This window comes from Ursus maritimus, unplaced genomic scaffold (assembly GCF_017311325.1).
Source record: "Ursus maritimus isolate PB19 unplaced genomic scaffold, ASM1731132v1 scaffold_7, whole genome shotgun sequence".
Lineage (NCBI taxonomy): Eukaryota > Metazoa > Chordata > Mammalia > Carnivora > Ursidae > Ursus > Ursus maritimus.
The window spans coordinates 82,688,169-82,709,694 of record NW_024426885.1 but is presented as its reverse complement, the minus strand read 5'-3'; the positions used below and the strand labels follow the sequence as shown (position 1 = coordinate 82,709,694).

Sequence of the window (21,526 nt, the reverse complement as noted above, 5' to 3'; positions counted from 1 at the left end):
AAGAGGGAAGTGGTCCCAGTGTCAGACAGCTTGAGTTGGAATTCTGCCAGCTCAGCTCCGTAGCTCTGTGACCTTTGGTAAGTCCCGTATGTTCTTTAAGTCTCAAATTTCCTTTTAGGGAGTATTTATAGGAGAAAAAAAATGTGATTTTTTTACATGTTCCACAATTAGGTGGTGACAGGCAGTGGTGAAGGCTCAGAAGCCAGGGGTTAGTCAAAACTGACCAGTAAGTTGAGCATAACCCATGAGCCCATTACTAATGGTAGCATAACGTTAGCCTCTCTTTTGTTCTAAAAGCACAGATGGGAGCTATAGTGTACCTTTTATTTATTTATTTTTTTGGCTTTTCCCTGTCTAACAAGAGAATATACATATGAAATATAGTAATGTAAATACAAATACATTATGAAATACGTCAGGATAGAACTTGAGATTTAAGGTATGAACCAGGGGTCGCCTGGGTGGCTCAGTCATTAAGCATCTGCCTTCTGCTCAGGTCATGATCCTGGGGTCCTGGGATTGAGCCCCACATCGGGCTTCCTGCTCGGCGGGGAGCCTGTTTCTCCCTCTCCCTCTGCCCTCCCCCCGCCCCTGCCATGTCTCAAATAAATATATCTTAAAAGAAAAAAAGAATGCAGGACAGTATGAGAAATCTTCTTACAGTTGATGAGAAGATATGTTTCATTTTTAAACTGCCAAAATTCAGAAATTACGAAAAGTCAGAAATTAAGTCTTGTTGTTATTTGGAATAACTTTGTTAACTGTTGATTACTATATGATGTACTTTTAAAATTAAAGAGTTGATTGTATTTTATCTTAACATTTAGCCCATTGAGACATTTGTAAATATTGCCCTCTTTGATTAATTACTGTTTCTACAAGGAAGAGTAAATTTTGTTGCAGCCAATTTGAATCTGTAAGAAACTGAACAATAGAGTGATCATTTGACGAAGGTAATGTTTCAGAATCTTGGATTCATTGCACCATTTGTTGGATTCTGATAATTAGCTTTCGGGATTGAGATCTCAAATCCCTGAGATGTTGGTATGTATCATTCAGTCATAACTGAAATGATCAGACACCCAAACATAATTTAATTTGCTAGATATGTTTGTGCACGAAGTTTGTAGAGATGCTTGCCGGTTTCATCTAATGGAACATTACGTGCAGAAGTTTATTTTTCCTGCATTTCTGACGTTTGTTTTAAATCTCTCTCCACTGGGTTTTTTTAATTAGACTTCATTTTTTTCACATAAATCATCTAGGTTTCTGTAGATGCCGCGCATGGCTATAGCCCCCGAGCCATTGACATGAGCAATGTCACACTGTCCAGAGACCTGCACGTGAGTATTACAGACTTTTTTAAAGTATCCTGCAGAGGTGCTTGGGTGGCTCAGTCAGTGAAGCGTCTGCCTTTGGCTCAGGTCCTGGGATCGAGCTCCACATCGGGCTCCTTGCTCAGCGGGGAGTGTGCTTCTCCCTCTCCTTGAGCCTCTCCTTCTGTCTGCCACTCTGCCTGCTTGTGTTCTCTCTATTAAATAAATAAATAAAATCTTTTAAAAAAAGTATCCTGCAAATTTCATTTTTAAAAAGCATACTGTAGTACTTTCCTGCATATATTTTTCTGCATGAATTATTTGAATGGGGTGATCATAGAAAGGGTCTATGGAACTTGTAGATTATAGACCTTAACATTTTAATTGCTTTTAAAGTTGATATAACTTTTTCTAGGATGTTTCTCCTAGATAACATATTTTCCTCAAAGATAATTTAAAAAAAAGATAATGTCCATTAAAAAATCCTATTATAATGAAGTAGTTGTGTATGAGAAGAGAATAAATCAGGAATTAGTGATGCTCTGCTTGAGGGTAAGCTGTTACTCATTAAAGAAGATGTATTTTAAGTCATTTATCCAGGGAAACTGGAGGCATTCTGTCTGCTCCATCCATAGTTGTATCTATTCTCCTTTGTCCCTAAGGAACATACTTTGAAATGGCTGATTTGAGTAAAAGAAAATGTGTTGTCTTGGATCAGAAGTTGTCGGGTCGATATACTGATCAAACAACAATACTGGCATTGTTAGTATTATTCCAAGAGAAATGAGTACGTAAAGACAAACCCCGTGTAGTAGGTCATGTTAATTATGTTAAATTGTTTGACTCTGTCGTTCCCGTTGCTCCGTAGGGACGGATGTCTTACAATGAGATAGTGAACTTGAAAATCAAAAGGGAAAGAGAGAATCTTAGAGGCAATCTTATCAGAAAGCAAAAGGCCACAGGGCGTACCTGGGTGGCTCAGTCAGTGGAATGTCTGACTTTTGATTTTAGCTCAGGTCAAGGTCTCATGGTTGTGAGATTGAGCCCTGTGTTGGGCTCCGCACTCAAGTGGGAGTCTGCTTGGGATTCTTTCCCTCTGCCCCTCCCCCTACGCACATGCATGCTCTCTTTCTCTCTCTTAAATAAATAAATTAAAAAAACAAAACAAAAAAAGAAGCGCAAGTCCACAGAAAGGTTAGTGTGGCCCTGTCCAAGGTCTCTGGTCTCTCCCCAAGTTTGGGGCGGCCATGGAATCTAGACTGTCCCTCTAGGTTCTTTGCATTCGTTGTTTCATAGGGTTTAGATTGTCTTTTAAAGCTTTGCCGATTACAATAAGAACTTGTAAGTAAATAGATTTTTTATTAAAGTTCACAGCTCATTTGAAGTTTTCTTATTGAATTAATAAAACCTGTATCCTTGAACATTACAAAGAACAAGAATCGTTCCCATCAGATCACCTCTGCTATTTCCTACTGTGCAGTGTCATGGGCCGTGAGGGTTATCTGCGGTTCAGATTCCAAATAAGAGTTGTGTTCGATTATCTTTTAGAGGGATTTTAGCACTGACACACAATGATTTATTAATTTAAAGTATGTTATGATATTACATATTGGCAAGCAAAGTCCTCTATTTCTACTCATTCAGTTATAACTTATTTGCTAAATATTTCATTCATTTCAGGCTATGGCAGAAATGATGGCTGAAAACTACCATAATATTTGGGCCAAGAAAAAGAAAATGGAACTGGAATCCAAAGGTAATATTTTCTGAAAATCCTGATTAAGAAACAGAGTGTGATTCTGTGAATCTCTGATATGCATAAAATAGTCTTTTTAGAATGAGAGCTTATTATACCTTTGTTTTCTTAGAATGGTTCAAATGTGCCTGTAACAGTTTCAGGTGGAAATTCCATCATTCTCTGATTGCAAGTGTACATTTCTTCATGTCTCAGAATTCCAATGGCTCTCTCTTGCCCATTTTAGCTTGTAGGTACCTGTTTCTTGCCCTAATGTTCAGGTATTCCGTGATTTACTTAGACCTTGCTCACTGACTTCTATCCCTAACTTAAATATTTTTCTCCCGTCTTCCCTTCCCACCTCCGGTCTCACCCCCTTGCTTGGTCCAGTCCAATTATGTTCTTGTCTCTTACATGCTTTTGCTTTTCTTTTCTGCTGTTTTTCTTAAATACTTAAAAAGACTAAATATTTTTAGTCGTTTCTCAAATCTTTTCTTAACTTATTTGCATAAATAATTTCTTCACTTTAGTGCATCCTACACTGATGATCTCTTTCATTGTTATTTCTTCAATATTGGTCTATAAACATATTTGTGTGTGTATGCGTGTACACACACACCTCTCTGATTACTTCCTATATGGGCTTCTTTCCCCAAATGAGGATATAATTGTCTCAAGGTCAGGACCACAACTTCTGTTACTTTTGTAATTTTTACTCTACAGTTCTAGGCATCAAGAAACTCTATTTCTTATTTATTGGCATAGGTAAAAATATATGGGACATAGTATTGAAGGGCTGGGGTATCTTAGAGTGAAAAGTATAGCTGTGATATTACAGGGTGCTACCAGGCACCAACACTAGGAAACAGAGTAGCATGAATTAGAGTCGGTCATGGAAATGAACAGAGAGGATTCTTTACACCAAAATTGCCTATTGCAAAAATTAACTTAGGGCTAGGCCTGTTTTTCTAGAATCATTTCATGAATGTTTGTTAAATGAGTGATCAAGTGTTTGGCTGGCTGGCTGACGGATGGATGGATGGATGGACGGATGGATGGATGGACGGACGGACAGATGGATGGCTAGGTTAGTCATAGTGGCATAGAGTTTTGCTTAGTGGAATTCTTGAAGAGGCATCATTCACATGACTACTAAACAAAATCCCTATTTTTCACATGAGCAGATGACATGAGAAAAATGTGTTCTCTTTTTTTCCAAGTAGGTTTCAGTCACTATGGCTTGGTCAGTTTCTGGGCCAGCCATTAGGTGTCCCAGAGGCAGTGTTTTCTTGAACGCATGCCACCTGTAAGTGAGACACTCAGACCTCTGCAGGCAGCTTCTATTGGTCCAGATTCAGACCGTGTGGTTGGGAGACAAGCCTGGCTGTGCCTGGCTAAACGGTGAGGTGGTGATGGTAGTCCTCAGAACCTTTAATCCTTCTCACTCCACATAACCGTCTCCTTTTGAAGGAGAAAGCAAGTGGTTGAGGACCAAAACAGCAGACCAGGAGGAAAGGTGTTGGAATATACAGCACTGGATCTTGGTTTTTGGTTGTTGAGACTAACGAAGGTGAGAGACGAGTCTTAGAAAGAAGATAAACTAGAGGCTGTGGACAGCTTTAGGAGAGAAACGACTTGTGTCTTTTCTCAAATTTGTTCTCTCCCCTGGGGACTTTGACACCAACTTGTGGTCTGATAACTCTGCTTCTCTTCTGAGATCTGGGTTGGCGTGTGGGAGATGTCTGTCACCATCCCTGTGTCTTGGTGCCTGTGGTGTGCGCACACACGTGTGTGGGGGTGGAAGGGAGGAAAGGGAGGAAGGGAGGGACGGAGCAAGGAACAGCAGGAGGAAGCATAGGAAATCGGTAACAAGGAGACAGCTAGAAACAGTCATTTACAATCTGTCACACACCTAGACACCTCAAAGAATCCATTCAGGAGCTGCACATTTCAGTTTCCACCCCATCTTGGGCTCTTTATTTTCTCTCCTGCCTTCTCTCTCCTTCCTTCAGTAACCTATTGGTATCTGACCTGAAATCACTGTGGTTGCCAAATTAATATAATTTTCTAGAAATAAAGGACTAAATGCAATAGGGGAGTTCAAAATAGGAGATGATTGCAGGATGATTAAATTAGATGTTTGATTTACAATTTTTTTTCATAACACATCCTGTTACAGCTTTGATTATGGTAGAAGTCAGATCTGCTCAGTGTGCTTAATAACATATTCTGTATCCTTCTTGCTGCTCACAGAATGCTGGTTTCTGTTATCTTCCAACGATTGCATTATAGCCGATACTATTAATACCGAACTATAAAATGACTGATGGCTCCTTAATGTGCCTAGTGTTTGTTGGCTTGGTGGCTGCGGACTGTGCCTTTGCATTTATGATAGTATAGTGTCACCTAATGGTGAGAAAGCTCAGTGCGCGATCGCGTTTCTGTGGATGGCACTCTCAGGCCAAGCAAACTCCAGAAAACATGGCGTTTTCTCCTTTGTCTTTTTGATTGCTTCTTTCATGCATCAGGCGAATACATTGTTTATGATTGTCTTAGTGGCTCCTGGTGACATCATATTGGATGCTGATCTAACAGGCTCTACGTTGTCCCCACAAATAAATATTTGTTTCGAAGTATTTTTTTTTCTGAAATTCCCATTAGCAGCTTGGTTTCAAGGAATTTCAGCATCCCACCGAAAATATATTCCCATACGTGCTTTATAAACTTTATATCCGGGGCACACTGCTCACCACATCTTTACATCTGGAATTACTGGGGTGTGTTCTGAAACTGTTATAAATATTACACAATTTTTTACAAAATCTGTAATTTTATAAACACATTTTTCATTTTTAGTTTTTTAAAAATCTCAATATTTTCTAAATCTAAAAGGATGCTCTTTTGTATTTTTCACTAAAATAGGTAAACTAGAAACCTAGATGCTTGCCAAAATTTTTAATCCATCAAGTATGTATGCTACTGTGATTAGATACTTGAGAGATTAATTTTTAACCTAGCAGCGAAGTGTACGGTTTGTGTGGCACACGTGACTCTAATGTGCTCTTTAATCTGGAAGGCGTACTAAAAATTCCATATTTAAGACATTTTTTTCCTCTTTCTCAGGGTTGGAAAATGAAGCCCATCCCTTGAAACATGCCTTGTAATTTCACTAGCTCACGCTGTGTGTGTCTTAGTGTGTATTTACACACTCCACACCCAGAGTTCATTTGAATGGTGAGGGGAACATGGCTTCTTCTCCCTTCTCCTGTGATTGCAGATGTCATTGGCAGTTGATATCACAAATGCCTGTGTGTCCTTATTTTAATTGCCTCTTAGAAGGCATATGCAGTCTTTCTTTGAATGGATTTCCTAAATTAATTAGAACATTAAAGGCACTGGAGAGGCAAGAGCCTTGTATGACTTGTATATACTCTGTGTATAATAGGAAGATACCAGAAGTTCTGTAGTGTGGTCCGATTACACGTGCCACTCTATCACATTTCTGATTATTTTCTAATTGCGATGCTATGTTCTTGTCTTGGTATGCTCTTAGGAGGTGGAAACCATCCCCTGCTGGTTCCCTATGACACGCTCACAGCCAAAGAGAAAGCCAAGGATAGGGAGAAAGCACAGGACATCCTCAAGTTCTTGCAGATCAATGGCTATGCGGTGTCCAGGTAAAAGCACACCTACCGTTACATGTTTTGTTATAAGACTGAATGCCCACATATCCCTGTCAGATTTCGTGCTGACAATGGTTCAGGGATCCCTTTAAACCTTAGAGCTACTGTTAGGATCTTCAAAATACCCACGTCAGAAACATTAACGCCCTTGGCTGTTTGCCACCTCATTGGTTCCTTTCACTACTGAGATTAAATCCTGTCCATCTTTTAAGCAAGAATTTTTGGAGAAAATGACCCTCTGTTTCTCTAAAGGTGACCTTTTTTGCATAATAATAGAGTTATTCCCTAGAGTTTTACATCAGATGCAAAGTATTCCTTATAAATTAAATCTCACTTTTGCCTTTAGCTACAAGGACATTAGGTCATCTTCCATTTTTTTATCTACCATATAGACTTTTTAAGCAGAATTGTACCTTCCAATAGTCTTTGTAGGAACTGATTTCCATATTTCGTTTTTGCTGCTCTAGAGGATTCAAGGACCTGGAGTTGGACACACCTTCCATTGAGAAACGATTTGCCTATAGCTTCCTTCAGCAACTCATTCGCTATGTGGATGAAGCCCATCAGTACATCCTGGAGTTTGGTAGGGCACCATTGTCCTATTCCTGACAGTCCCGTGTTTGTTATTCCTCACGTGGACAACATCAGGGTCTAGAACAACACAGACTGCCAGGCTGGTTTTGGTCTGTTCCCTGGAGATATAAACACTGTCTACACGTCCTATTACTAAATGGAGTCTAACAGTCAGGAGGCAAACACGTTCTTAGGGATGGGTAAATTTAGAAACCTTAAAAAAAACAATCGAACATACCATTCTTTTCTCCTTCTAATGTTTATTGGCATTGACTTTATTTTTGAAAGGCACATTGGATGGACATCAGAATTTAAGATACAGTTAAATCCTTCCTTATGAGATTAATGGCCAAGCTCTTGAAAAAACTGAAACTGTGGATCCCCAAACTTTCTAGGCAATGTGACGGCCTTGAGTTTAGCCTTTGTAGGGATACACATGTATACTAGAGTAACTACGATGAGAAACACTTTGTTATCCTGTTAAAATAAAATGGAAGACCTCCTCTCCACGTGGCCCCATGCTACTGAAGTATGAAAAGAATTTCTTGTTTTATTTATCTATTTAAAGATTTTATTTATTTATTTGAGAGAGAGAGAGAGGGAACATGAGTGGGCAGAGGGAGAGGGAGAAGCAGGCTCCCTGCTTAGTAGAGAGCCGATGCGGGGCTCGATCCCAGGACCCTGGGATCATGACCTGAACTGAAGGCAGACACTTAACTGATCGAGCCACCCAGGTGCCTCAAGAATTCCTTGTTTTAAATCTTAGACTTAAAACAGAACATATTTTCAAGATAGCCTCATCTCATATCTTATTTCATGATTGTCCTCAGCACCATTGACTTAAAATACGAGTTTTTAATTACTGAGCTTCATGTCAATCACTTTCCAGCCACTGCTTGATATTAAGATAGAAGGATTAAGGATTAAGATAGAATCTGCCCCTTTGAAAGAACAAGTGTGTTCTGGTGATCAACTTTTTATTTTCTTTTTCATGCTTTTTTTTTAGTTGTTATTTTTGTTTTTTAATCCTCATTCTTTTTGCTTTTCAGTACTTCTCCCCAGGGCCCATAGTCCTAGATCCCTTAGCAATAAATACATCCTCCACAAACCCATCCTGATCAAGGGCTCTTTTTGCTACTGTTTTCTTAGGATTTAGGACTTAGTTTTTGGCACGTCAGATAAAAGCTCATAGAAATTCGAGCTCTGCTATTTTCTTGTTCCTGGTCTCCTGTATCCTAAATGTGATGAAAGATTTTCCAGTTGAGTATTGTTCTCTTAAAGAACCTCCTTCTCTCTCAACCTGCTCTGTATTTGTAGCCAAGTGCTGTACTTTGTCTTCTTAAGTATCTTTTTCACAAAAGCCAGCTGTGCAAACTAATTTATAATATGTAATCTCTCTGTAGCTCATACAATGATTTTTTAAAAAATATGATTTATGAGTCACCCTTAAACGTGACCAAATTAGTCTCAATTAAGAAAATTTGATTAAAAAGATGAAGCCATGGTGAATTTTTGAAGGCTTTGTGCATATAGCTAACTACTGAAATTCCTCAAGCACATTAAAAGTATCTGATACGAATAGCAACTGAAATTCAGTCTTCTTTTTGTCAAGAGAGAAGGAAAGCAAAATCAGGGTATTAAGAAAAACGCTTTCTTTTTTAACCCGGCGTGGATAACAGAAACAGAAATTTGACGGGTGAATGTGTTTGGGTTTTATCCACATTGTATTCAAGTTTCTGAATAAACCAATGTTAGTGCAGAGGGAGTGGTGAGAACCTGGCTGCGAATTCGCCCACTTAGCGCATTTCTTTATTTCCACGGGGTAGAGAGTCTTCTAATCCCAATGCTGGGGAGAGAGTGAGGCTAGGTCAATATAGAGCCCAAGAAATTAAGGTTTTTACCATGGCTAGTGTCACATGTCCCTTTTTCAGATGGCTGTGACTGAGAACTCTGTTAGAGGAGCAGAGTTGGGATTGTTTACATTTAATTTAATTTCCATCTTTCACTGTCACTGCAAGTGAAACTTCTATCATGCCTTCTTTTGTCTTTAAATTTACTGCCTTTGCAACACATCTGAGGCTAATGGCCATAGAAAGAATATGCATGTGCCCTTTTCTGATTTTGGTATTACATCTAGATCATTTTCTCTCCATCAGCATTTTGCACATAAGCATTTTTGTTAAAATGTAAAATGTAAAAAGAAAAGATGTTTCCTATTTAATTCCTTGAAATGTTAGCATGTTTAGCTATGTGCAAAACTCTGTTTTGACATAGTTTATCTGAGAAAGTCCTTTAAATAGATCAAGACATTTTACATAATATTCTTGAGAGAGATGGAATGTAAAAGCGATACAAAAATGAAATCTGTGAGTATAAAAAAGGCATGATTTTCTTTTACTTATTCATGGCAAGAGCATTGTTCTAATATTACAAAATATTACCTAAATTTCTTAAAAATTATCCCCAACTCATGTCTCAGATTTAATGAAATGTATGTCAAATTGCTTTTAGAAATTTCTGTTTACAAAAGAACTTTTTCAAGCAAAAGTCCGTTTGATTCTTATAAAATAGGGTAGCTCTGCTTACAAATTTTACTAACACTTTATATGCAATTCTGAATGGTTTTTTGCTCTGCAGCGTGTTCTGCATATCGTCTTGGTTGTTATAGTTATTGCTACCTCTTCCATATTCAGGAAGCCTCCTCTGTATGCATGAAGCAGATGCAGAAGCCCACTTCTCAGCCAAATGCATGAGGTCAATCAGTTCTTAACCTCAAAATCATTTTCTAAACCCTGGGGAAAACTTGGGTGTCTTTGCTTTGCTTATGGAAATTGTCTTGTGACATCAGTGAACCTCCTTCTTCCTGAGCAGCATGTCAGTTTTCCAATCCAATGTTGTGGGGATCCTCCCTCCCAGCCCAAGCTTGTTTCCTGCAGCTTTTTAGTTGGTACATTAATATTGTAAGTCTCAGTCACAGCAAGAAGTAACTATCTTTATTAGAGGCCGGGGTTAAAATGTCACCAATTTTGTATCCTTGCTTTATACTCCCTGTTCTCACCCCGGTGAGCTCCTTTCTGACTGAAAGGAGACAGTGGGATTTTTACTTTATTCTATTTCAGTAGTCCCCTGCATGTCAAGATCATAAAGCTACGCCAGTGTGTGTGTGCTCTTAATCCCATGTAATCAAAATTTTTGATTTTGATTTGGGTATTTTTTAATTGTTTTTTTATTACATTATGTTAGTCACCATACAGTACATCCTTAGTTTTTGATGTAAAGTTCCATGATTCATTATTTGCCTAGAACCCCCAGTGCTCCATGCAATACGTGCCCTCCTTACTACCCATCACCGGCCTAGCCCAGTCCCCTACCCCCCTCCCCTCTGAAGCCCTCAGTTTGTTTCCCAGAGTCCATAGTCTCTCATGGTTTGTCTCCCCCTCTGGTTTCCCTCCCTTCGTTTTTCACTTGATAGGAGTATTTTTTTTAAATCCTTTTTAAAAATTATCCTGCTGAATGAAGTTAACCTTGATATTTTGGATGGCTTTCCATGTTCAGTTTACCGGGATAGGACATTGAGCAGTGTGTTCAAATGTTGCATTTTCGGTGAATAGCTTGTCATGTTTGAAGTCAGACATGTTCCTAACAACTCTTCTTATCTCCAGATGGTGGGAGTAGAAGCAAAGGAGAGCATTTCCCTTACGAACAAGAAATCAAGTTCTTCGCTAAAGTACAGTATACAGTCCATTTTGTTTTTGCTACAGTATGTTTACAAAGTATACTCTGTCGGCCTTTGCCTCTTTCCAGAGCCTAGGGGTCTACAAATGTGGCTCTACTACAAGTAAATATTCTCTGGCACAGAAATAACTGCGCAAATCATGTGGGGTAAATTTGCTGCCAGGATACTTGGTCATACTGTAACGCACTGTTCCTTCTGCCATAACTCTCAAATCACTTCTGTTTATATGAAGTTTAATTCAAAGCTCCCCTTTTTGGGGCTTTTATCAAATGACATAGAAGAAAAATATCTACTTCTTAGTATTTGATGGTTGTTAGGATTTAAACATGTATGAGCCTTTCTTCTATACAGAGGAAAAGCATTTGTTCATTTATAAATTACAAATTTTAGAAGTTTTACATTATAAGAAGGTTTACTATATCATCTTTATTGTGGGACCTGTGTCCTCCGCCTTTTACGGATGAGGAAGCGGAGTTTATCCTCAGAGAGGATCCACTGTATATATCAAGTAAACCCATTTTTGTCATTCGTTCCATTTAATAAGAATTTATTGATAATCTGCTCTTTGCCTGGAACATTCGTGACTCTCAGCCCGTAAGGGAGGGAGACAGCGTGTTGCAGGTTCTCCACATTGGTTCACTCCCTTACGCAGTGCATACCGTGCACCTCGTCTCTGTCCACTCTTAGACTGCATCCCGGGGTTACTCTCGTGGACGCAGAATGCGCTTGGGAAGATTTCCTGTTGCAGCATAGCCCCCTGGGAAGACTTGATGCGTTCTGTCGATTTACTTTCAAAGTACTTGTGTTTGGTGGTTACTATAGATCATTTCCAAAATGGCATGTTATTTCAATTGATTAATATTCAGCTTCTATGACATGTTTTCAGAATTGTGCCCTTTCTGGAAGGGAGATTTTTCTGATCACTCAATATGGTGCACAAAATCTGTATCGAGTGTCTCTCGTTTGTGTTGAGCTACATATTGCTAGTTATCTGTTCTGGGTTGGAATCCACCTAATAGCCAATTATTACAAATGCTGTATTCATGGCCTCTAATCATACAGTTAATTAAAATACACTCTTGTATCACGCTATGTATTCAGCACCCCTAGTGATTTGGTTTGCAGGTGCCTCATGTGGTTTAATTTCTTCTGAGTCTGTGATTCATCCATTCACATATTTATTGATTAGTTATTATGTGCCAGTCACTAAGTTCAAGCAGTGCCACAACATTCTAGGAAGATCACAAAAGATGTGTATTTTGCTGTTATATATAAATATTCTACACCACATTGTAGGAAAAAAATGTAGTTAGAGTTGAATCTACATACTAGTAATGCCAGTTATTATTACTTTTTTCATTTATTTCTTTTTTTTAAGATTTTATTTATTTATTTGACATAGAGAGAGACAGCCAGCGAGAGAGGGAACACGAGCAGGGGGAGTGGGAGAGGAAGAAGCAGGCTCATAGCAGAGGAGCCTGATGTGGGGCTCGATCCCATAACGCCGGGATCATGCCCTGAGCCGAAGGCAGACGCTCAACCGCTGTGCCACCCAGGCGCCCCTTTTTCATTTATTTCTTAACAGATATTTATCTAGTAGGTCCTACAAAGTCCTAAGTGCTGGTGATCCTGTGGTAAACAAAACAGAGCAAAGAGTGGTCATAGAGGCCAGGAGAGGGCAGTAATGGGAAACAAATCCAGAAATGCCTATTGTTCTTACATATCTTATAGACTCTTATGGAGAGAGACTAATTCAAAATCAAGGGTTTGGTTTTGTTTTTTGTTTTTGCTTTTTTTGCAAATGATGCTATAAGAACAGAAAATATGGGGATTTTATCTAGTTAAGGACATCAGTGAAGGATTATCTGATGGAGTGTCACTGAGCTGAGGTCTGCAGGAGGGGAGTGAATGGATTATGAGGCGTGGGAAGAGCATTTCAGACATAGGGAATGGCATAAGCAAAGCCTTGTGGTGGGAGCACACAGGGTGAAGAGGAGGAATTCGCCAAAGGCCAGCAGCATTAGCATACAGCAACATTAGTATACAGCAGCATTAGCATACAACAGCGTTAGCATACAGGAATGGCAAGTGGGCTTTGAGGGAGGCCAGGTAGGAAGAACACTGTGGAGGTGGGTAAGTGGCAGCGTGACTTTGAGTAAGTCGCTCACTTTCTGTGCCTCCATTGAATCCCTATAAAACAGGGGTGATGATACTTACCATACAGAGTCCTTGCTAGGAAAAAGAAATGACAGTATGTCAGCTGTGACCTTCACACATAGTAGAGACTCAATAGATGGTAGTTATTATTTTTGAACCTATCCGGCACTGAGCTACATTAGATGAAAATACTAAGAATATTTCATTTTGAAAAGATATTGAAAGTAATTCCAAACAGTTGAAAATTGGGTACGTTCCCCTTAATCACGTGCTGTCTCACGTCTGCACACGTGCATACCTACACATGCACAGGGACCGGAGACAGGGTGAGATTTAAGAGAAGTGTGCTCTAAAGTCGTGCTGACTGGCGTGGCTAGGGGTATTGGGGGAGCTGCTGGGTGTGCGTGGAGCGCGCAGCTCCAGAGCCTCAGCCGACCGTGTAGATCTGTTCTCTTTCCCTTTCTTTCAGGTTGTGCTTCCTCTAATTGACCAGTACTTCAAAAACCATCGCTTATACTTCTTATCTGCAGCAAGCAGACCTCTCTGCTCTGGAGGACATGCATCAAACAAGGAGAAAGAAATGGTGACTAGGTAAACAGCTACAGAAAATAAAGACTGTTGTTGATTGAAGTGTATTTGTATCGGAGAGAGAGCAGCTGGGGACCTTGTAATGGGAGCACGCAGAGTGCCCACCCAGCTTCCCTGACCCCGGGCCCTTTGGAATCAAACACCGTGAGGAGGATGCTCTCTGCAAGTTGATACGTGTGTTCTAAATGTTGAGTTTTCCTCTATTTTGCTGCTAAATATAATGCCGAATAGAAGGAATAAGGCACCCAGTACAGAATCCACAAGTAGACACATCACTGGATTAGTATTTGTGATACATGGTGCTTTTAACATTACTTCCTTTAAAATGTCTCCAGATCTATTATTTTTGCCAAAATTTTGAAAAATACAGGCATTTTTTCTGGAGGGCAAAATCCCATTTACAGAAATTATCTTTTCCAATGTTTGTTTGAAAATAATGGCCAATCATGGAAGAAAATGATGTAAAAATATGTACTTTCTGAAGGTTTCCCCTCCTGACACTCAGGCCTGCCTCTTAGTAATGCTTTCTCATTTCTGTTTGAACACGAGTATTCCTCGTAGATTTATTTGGGATTCTGCTGGGTATTTCAAGTCTGATTTTTCAAAATTCTGCCAAAATTAAGTACTGGTGAGAATCGATTACTCAGCAGATCTATTTCTGTATTATCGAATTGTACAGGAGTCCATAGCTAGCTGTTAGGTGGTGTTCGAAAAAAGCTTTCTATAAAACTGAGTGGCCCGGACAAAGCAGAATACAAGCTTCCCTTGGACTTGACTTTAATGATCTGCGATGTCATGTGATGTAAGAGTGCAACAGCATTAAAAATGGCCCCAAACTTTTTCGAATAATCTTCCTGTGAAGTTGGTCAAACCCATTATGGTTAAAGAAACAGAGAATCCATCCGGTGGCACACTGTTTCCACCAAAAACTTTGTTGTTTCCACCGGAAAAAAAGGAGTGAAGGGCTACTTTCTAAGATGTGAACCTCCCCTTCCCTTTGGCATGGTCTTCTTTCCTCTTTCCCCAGGAGAGAGAGGCCCATCTCTCTGCATTTCACAGGCTCACCATCCCCAGTGGACTGGGAGTGTCTCAGCAGCTAGAAAATGCCAGGGCATCGAGTTTCCTTTAAACACCCTGCAGCCCATACTGCAAAGTCTCCTCACCGGCCCCTGGGTCAGAGTAGCCTTTTGTAACGGTATCTTTGTTCCCAGAGTTGTTGTTGATGTAGACGTCACTCAATTACGTAAACCAAGAGACAGCACAGTCAGAGAATGTAGGAAAAAATACAAGTACAATTATGCAAATTCTGTTCTTTCCCCTCTCCTGTATTGTGTTTTTTCTCCATTACGTTTCATTCTTCGAAGTGTTCCCTGACTTCAGAAGTAACTAATTTCCCCTGTTCTGTGCTAGCCTCCGTTGATGTTGGTTTGGGGGCCTGAGACACCCCCTCTTCATAAACACTGCACCAGAATGTTTTCCATAATATCATCTTCAGTTTTTCTTCACCTCCTGGAAAGGTGGTTGGCACATTTTACTTTTCCCATTACCATTTCCAAAAGAGAAATAAATACCATCTAAAATTCCAATGTATAGGACTGAGACACACATTAATAAAAGTAGCTTAATTTCATCACAGCACCTGTGCACCAAACATAGGTAGAATTTAACCTCAAAAAAATTCTAGAATGAAAAAATGAATTATAGGTAATAACAAAGTATGGAACATGCAAAATGCTGTTCAGTCATTAAAATTATGCATGCAAATATGTAATAGTTAAAGACAATGATTATTTAAGAAATAAAATGCGTAGTTAAGTCATATGGATCCAGATTTTTTTAAAAACCTAAATTTGTATGTGTAGTAGAATACTGGTAGGGAAGAAACTTGATTTTAATAGTTGTTTCCTTTAGGGGTAGTATTGTATATATTCTTCTTACTACTTTTATATATTTTTAAAGTGAACATGGAAAACCTTACTTTTATAATCATAAAAATATGTTTTAAAACAACCCAAATCACCATCACACTAACAAAAACCAACTAAAAATTTTGTTTGACATGTTAAAATGGAGTCACTGAAATTTATGAACGTGTGATTTCTTACCACTTCAGTTAAGTATTACTTCAGTGAATAAAATAGGTAAAAAAAAAAAAAGTTAAAATACAACAAAAAATACTGGCCCTGCTCCTGTGGATAAGCAGTCATGCCCTCATACACAAGTTGAACACCGGAGCGATCGTTTTAATTTGTATTTAACAGTGTGTGTGGCAGTCATTGTGTGGGTCTAAGTTCACTTGCACTTTTAAGAACGGTTGTTTCCTTTGGATGTTTAGGTACTTCTTGGCACTAGACATCATGCATTGAGCATTTACTATACGGTCATGTCTGTGACAAAGAGGACGGTGCGGCCTCTGCACTCTGGGAGCGTACCTGGCAGTAGCTGGGTATGTGAGTAGAAGTGTGACTCTAGAAAGAAGCCACACAGTGCTGTGGGGTTCAGAGTAAAGTGAGACCACATTGGATGGGTGTGGACGGGCTAGAGATATGGGAGATCCATGGTAATTCACAGTTGATCTTAAAGAACATGTAAGTCATGGATTCAGAAGGGGGACTATTTTCTACATGTGAATGACAACATAGAGAGTGTAGAATGTAGTAATTTAGGGGCAATGTGGGTTATGTCGATTCATTATGGAATACTGTAATTGATAGTAACTGCCAGAATAAGGCTTCTTCTTCGTTTTTTCTTTTTAATTTTTACACTTGGTCTTTTTTACTTAATCCATTAGCCCTAGGAAGCCATTGGGATAGAGGGCAGCCTGGCAACAAAAGTGGAATGGAGAAGAGTCAGCTTGCTAGGAGGCCTTGATAGCAGTGCAGGCTGTGGAGACAGAACTGCTTCCTCAAAGAGGTGTTTCTGCCCACTGATTCATTTAGCACGTATTTCTGAGTGCCTGCCATGGGCAAGATGCTGTCCTGGGCTTGAGGATAAACACGCACATACGACAATGTGGTTCCTACCTCCAGTGCACTTAACAGTGCAGCTGAGTACCTGCTTACATGCACAGCTAAGCACTTAATCAGTTGTGATGAGTAATGGAAACATATAAAGAACCGGGAATATAGAGGAGATGCCCATGCAGAGTGGGGCTGGATGTGGGAAGCACAGATGAGAGAACATCACAGGACACGGCATTGAGTCCTGTGGAAGGTAGGAAGAAGGAGGTCAACATGGCACTAGAGTTTCGATGCTGAGTGGTTGGAACAATATTGGTGGCAACAGCAAAACGAAATGACAGAAGAACTGGTTTTGAGAAGAAGGGGTTAAATTTGGCTGGGGAATCATTGATGTATAAGTAAGTACTAGCAGGTCATTCAGCTGGAGATGTCCAGCAGAAAGTTGGAAAGGAGTGTTTGGTGTTGGTGGAGAGACCAGAGCAAGAAATGACATATTTGGAGATTGTCTGTATCCATATAATGTTCCAAATTCTGAAAGCAGAGGGAGGAGGGAGTGGAGAGGGAAGCAAAAAGATCTGAATACCAAAACTTGGAGAATTATTCCATCTGAAGGGTTTTCAGAAGTGGGTTTTTGAAGAACACTGAGAATGATTAATTAGAGAGAAGCGGGAACTACATTGCTGTAAAACAGAATTCAGAGTGTCTGAGGTTGAAATAGTTGGTGATGCCAAGTACCCTAGAGAGCTCTTCAGGACAGAGGTTGAAAAGGTGTTATTAGATTTGCTGATTGACAGGTATTGAGACTATCTAGGGAGCATTTCAGTAGAGCAATGAAGTGAAAAGCAAAACGACAAAGCAAGGCATCAAAGCCAAGGAAGTGTAGATGCATTAGAAATTCTTAAGAGTGTTAGTCATGATGGGATATACAGAAAGGGCATAACAGCATCGTGGAAACTATTTTTGGAGAGACGATCGGCCAAAGCTTACAGTAGTGAAACCTTTTAGTCTGTATAGAAACTACACTCTGCCAGTGGATGGCACAGGAGGGGAAAAAGATATAATTGTCTTTTGGGTGGACTTGGTTTTCTGCATACCCTTATTCCCCTCTGGTAGCACATTGACTACTGATTAGGAGCAACCAAAGTTAAGAAGCAGTTGCTACTATAAGAAGTCATTTTTCTCAGACAGACTCTCAGACATTCAATCTCCGAGAGAATGGGATACAGAACAGTTCTGTTTTCCATCACAGCAAAATGTTCTAGGTCTGGATGCCTTGGGTTAAAATGTGATCCTAGTGTCATCAATTCAACATTATCTCCAAATGTTTCATGCTGATCCTAGTGAGTCTCAGTAAAGAGGTAAAAGAGGTCACTTAAAATAGGTCGTTATACATTTAGGGATCCAAAATGCATACCACTCTGAAAGTCATCACTCTCTTCAAAGGGAGACAGACCTTTGTTGAGTTAGCATGCACAGGGCTCAGGGATGAGGGCACCTGGAGAAAGTTGCTTTTGGTTTATTGTCTTTTTCTCCTTATAATAAAGCACAAAGATGAATAATGCAGCTCAGGAGGCTGATGTCTCATTTTAAATTCCGATATCCACTTGAACAGATCATTGTTCAAAACTTTTGGAACCGCTAGATTTCTCAAGACCTCAAATTCACTTAGATATTTGTCGATGAATGTTCTCTTGGAAAAGCTATACAATGCCCTATATAATTAATTTTCATTCATACCTTATTGGCATAGTTACTGAAATGAGAAATGGTAGCCGAAACTTCCTGTTGAGAAGGTCAGTATCACCAAGGCGATTTTCTGTCTCCTTTCTCCCATCCTGCCATGAGCACGTGACTCCATTTTTTCCCCCATGGCATAGCGTGTATCCCTAATCCTGACAAGTGTATGTCTGCACACTGCTGTTCATGGGAGAGCTTCGCAAGACAGAATGGAACGTCAGGATGTAGCTGTCACCATTATTGGGACAGTCGAGCTGGGTGTGGGTAGCACTGTACAAATGGATCATCAAGGCTAGAGCTTTGTTTGGTAAGCTCCGGCTATGCAGAGCCCATGTTCTCCAAGAGCTCAGGAGTGTGTAGGTAGATGTGAAACTAGTATCAGTTGGAATATGGGAGGATAGGTATCATGATAGAGATTTCAAATGGCCCTTGGAAGAGGTTGACATGGGAACACTTTCAGCTTGGGCTGGGAGTGGTGAAGGAGCACTGGGTATTAGCAAAGGCTTGTTGGAGTGGACTTGTCCGGTGCTGAATCCTGTGGGATGAGTAGAAGGCAGTGTAGCAGGGAAGTGAGTGAAGGGTATTCCTGAGAAGACTTGCAAGGAGCCTACCAGACTGCAGCCTGGTGACAAGCCAGGACAGTCGGAGGTCTTGCCCAGGTTCTGGGATCTGATGTAAGAGTCAGTGCACACTGGCACTATCATGCTGAACTCTGAATGCTGAATGAAGGCCACCCTTCCTTGGACTCTCCCACTACTGATTCCCCAGGGAAGACACAGAGACCTAGGACGTGGGTCTGGAGGAGTTAAGAAACAAGCTCAACTCAAGCCTTAGCATTAAGATCCCTTGAAGTTATACCATCTATAATATTTTTCTCTGAGTGATTATCAGTGGTTCAAATTCTGTCTCTCCTTCACTGTGTTCAAATTCACTGAATGCTTTGGTATATGTGTAAGGGGTGTGGTCAAGGTTGGAAAAAAAGAAAGTTCAAATGATAAACATACTGAAACTTCAGGTAACATTTTATGCCCAATGCGCCATACTTCTGGGTTTAAATATTGTCCATAACAACAATAACAAAATTCTAGAATTCCAGTGATATATTTGGACAGATAAAATTTAAGTGTTTTCCTTGTGGTATTTGAGTAGTTATATTCTTATGGAGTTCATATAGATGGCTTTTATAATTAGCTTTGCTTTCAAATTTTTTTTGGTTTCTTTACTTATAATATGTGCTTTTTTAACCATGTTTGTTAAAGATATGCACTCAAAGATCCTTTCTTTAATACCTTTACTCCACATTCTGCTCAGAGAATTGATTCTTTCTGCGTGACATCATGTTGCTTTTTTCCTGCTCATATATCAGCTGTTTATTTTTCTTTTTTTTCTTCTTTTTTTAAAATTTTATTTTAATTTCTCCCTGTCTTTTCTACCTTCCCTCCTCCTCCCTCCCCCTTTTGTTTTTCTTTTGTCTTCAGCCTATTCTGCAAACTTGGAGTTCTTGTCAGGCATAGGATTTCACTATTTGGTAAGGAGACCCTTGAAACAAATACGAGCATGGCCATCACTTGGTTTTCTTTGCCAGTTTTGCACCGTGTCGTGTGCTGCTATGTTGCATGAACGCATGTTTGCATGGCTGCATGCATGGTCGTCGCAGGCCAAGATAAGGTCCTCGAGGTTGTTTGTAAGTAGCGTTATCCGCGTTGAAATGGAAGACTGTAACTTCTTCATGCTGGTCCAAAGCACATTTGAAAATCAAAAGGTTTTATTATGAAAGAGAACATGAATGCAACTGGCAGCTTCTGCCATATCTTATTTCAGAGGGGTGAAGCGGAACGGGGCCCTCGAATTCGTTTGTCTAGTTCTAATAGATTACAGAATGAGCTGTCATAAATCAAAAAATTCTAACTGCACTTATTATTTTATTTTTTTGTAATGCTCTTGACTACAGATGTGCATGTTGACTGCATTCCAAACATGGGCGCCTCATAGTAGAGACAGTGAGGCAAGGACTTCACTTGGCAAAAGGGACTTTTCAAGTCCATTTTTGTTTGTCTGGGAATTCATGTAACTGAAGTCCACAAACCCGAGCACCTGCTTTTGGACAGCTGTGCAGGGCGGTCACTCCCTTTCCACAGATCCTCCTTGCTGTGGGGCTGTAGGACTCGAGATCAGCTGGCGGAATTTGTGTTTTCATTTCCTGCATCTGCTTTTAAAAACCTCAAAAGCAAACTTCAGCCCTGTGCACTCTAGGTTGTGAGACAGTGTTGGGGTAATTTCAGTCATGAACCATTGAGTGTATGGATACAGATGTTACAAGTTCAATTCCATTTACAGGAAGAACTAAGGATTATGTCATTTCTTTAAAAGCCACAGTGAATGAACTAAGGAATACACACACACACACACACACACGCATTATTTTTAAGTTCTTTAAAACAGTCTCTTTTTTGAGAAATGACAGTTTCTGGATATAATTCCTTAAAGCTTTGTTTGGTTTCTAATTTTATTAGATCCAATATTTGGTGCTCTTAAAGTTAGTAATTAAAAGTTATATTTCATTTAAATTGCCTGAGTTTTTGCATTAATGTTTCCGTTATCCCAAATCAATGGGCAGATTATCTTCAAGATAATTTCTAGTTGACTGACCTTTGTTTGACTTCTCTTCAACATAGAAAAATTTCTATGAACATAGTGCAGACAGAATTGTTACATACTCTTCAACTTTCTTGTAATAACAGTGGATTCAAGTGTCCTCCATTTGTCTTATTATATATCATTCTGACGGGGACCCCATTTCTCAAGTGCAGTGTTTGCATTCTTACTAATGAGCATAGTAATATTTTCTTTCGTGCTGTTTCTAACTTCTTGCCTGTTGTAAATTCTTGGTTTTCTACGTTATATTTTACTATAATTTTCTTTAAAACATTTTTAAGGTATTCCATATATAGAACAAAGTACACAAATCTTGAAGATGGCTTAATGATAGCATTTGTTGAAATTTTCCATATATATATATATATATATATATATATATATAT

General features: G+C 39.5%; 1 protein-coding gene across 1 annotated transcript in view; it reads left to right on the top strand.

Moving 5' to 3' along the window:
- The window catches only part of RYR2 (ryanodine receptor 2), a 528,108-nt gene that overhangs the window by 369,645 nt on the left and 136,937 nt on the right, over positions 1-21,526 (top strand). Inside the window, exons 57-63 of the mRNA XM_008689669.1 lie at positions 1,266-1,343; positions 2,997-3,072; positions 6,605-6,728; positions 7,202-7,317; positions 10,970-11,034; positions 13,670-13,791; positions 19,964-20,013. Coding sequence (XP_008687891.1) covers positions 1,266-1,343; positions 2,997-3,072; positions 6,605-6,728; positions 7,202-7,317; positions 10,970-11,034; positions 13,670-13,791; positions 19,964-20,013 — 631 coding nt within the window. The remainder of the gene's footprint in view (positions 1-1,265; positions 1,344-2,996; positions 3,073-6,604; positions 6,729-7,201; positions 7,318-10,969; positions 11,035-13,669; positions 13,792-19,963; positions 20,014-21,526) is intronic.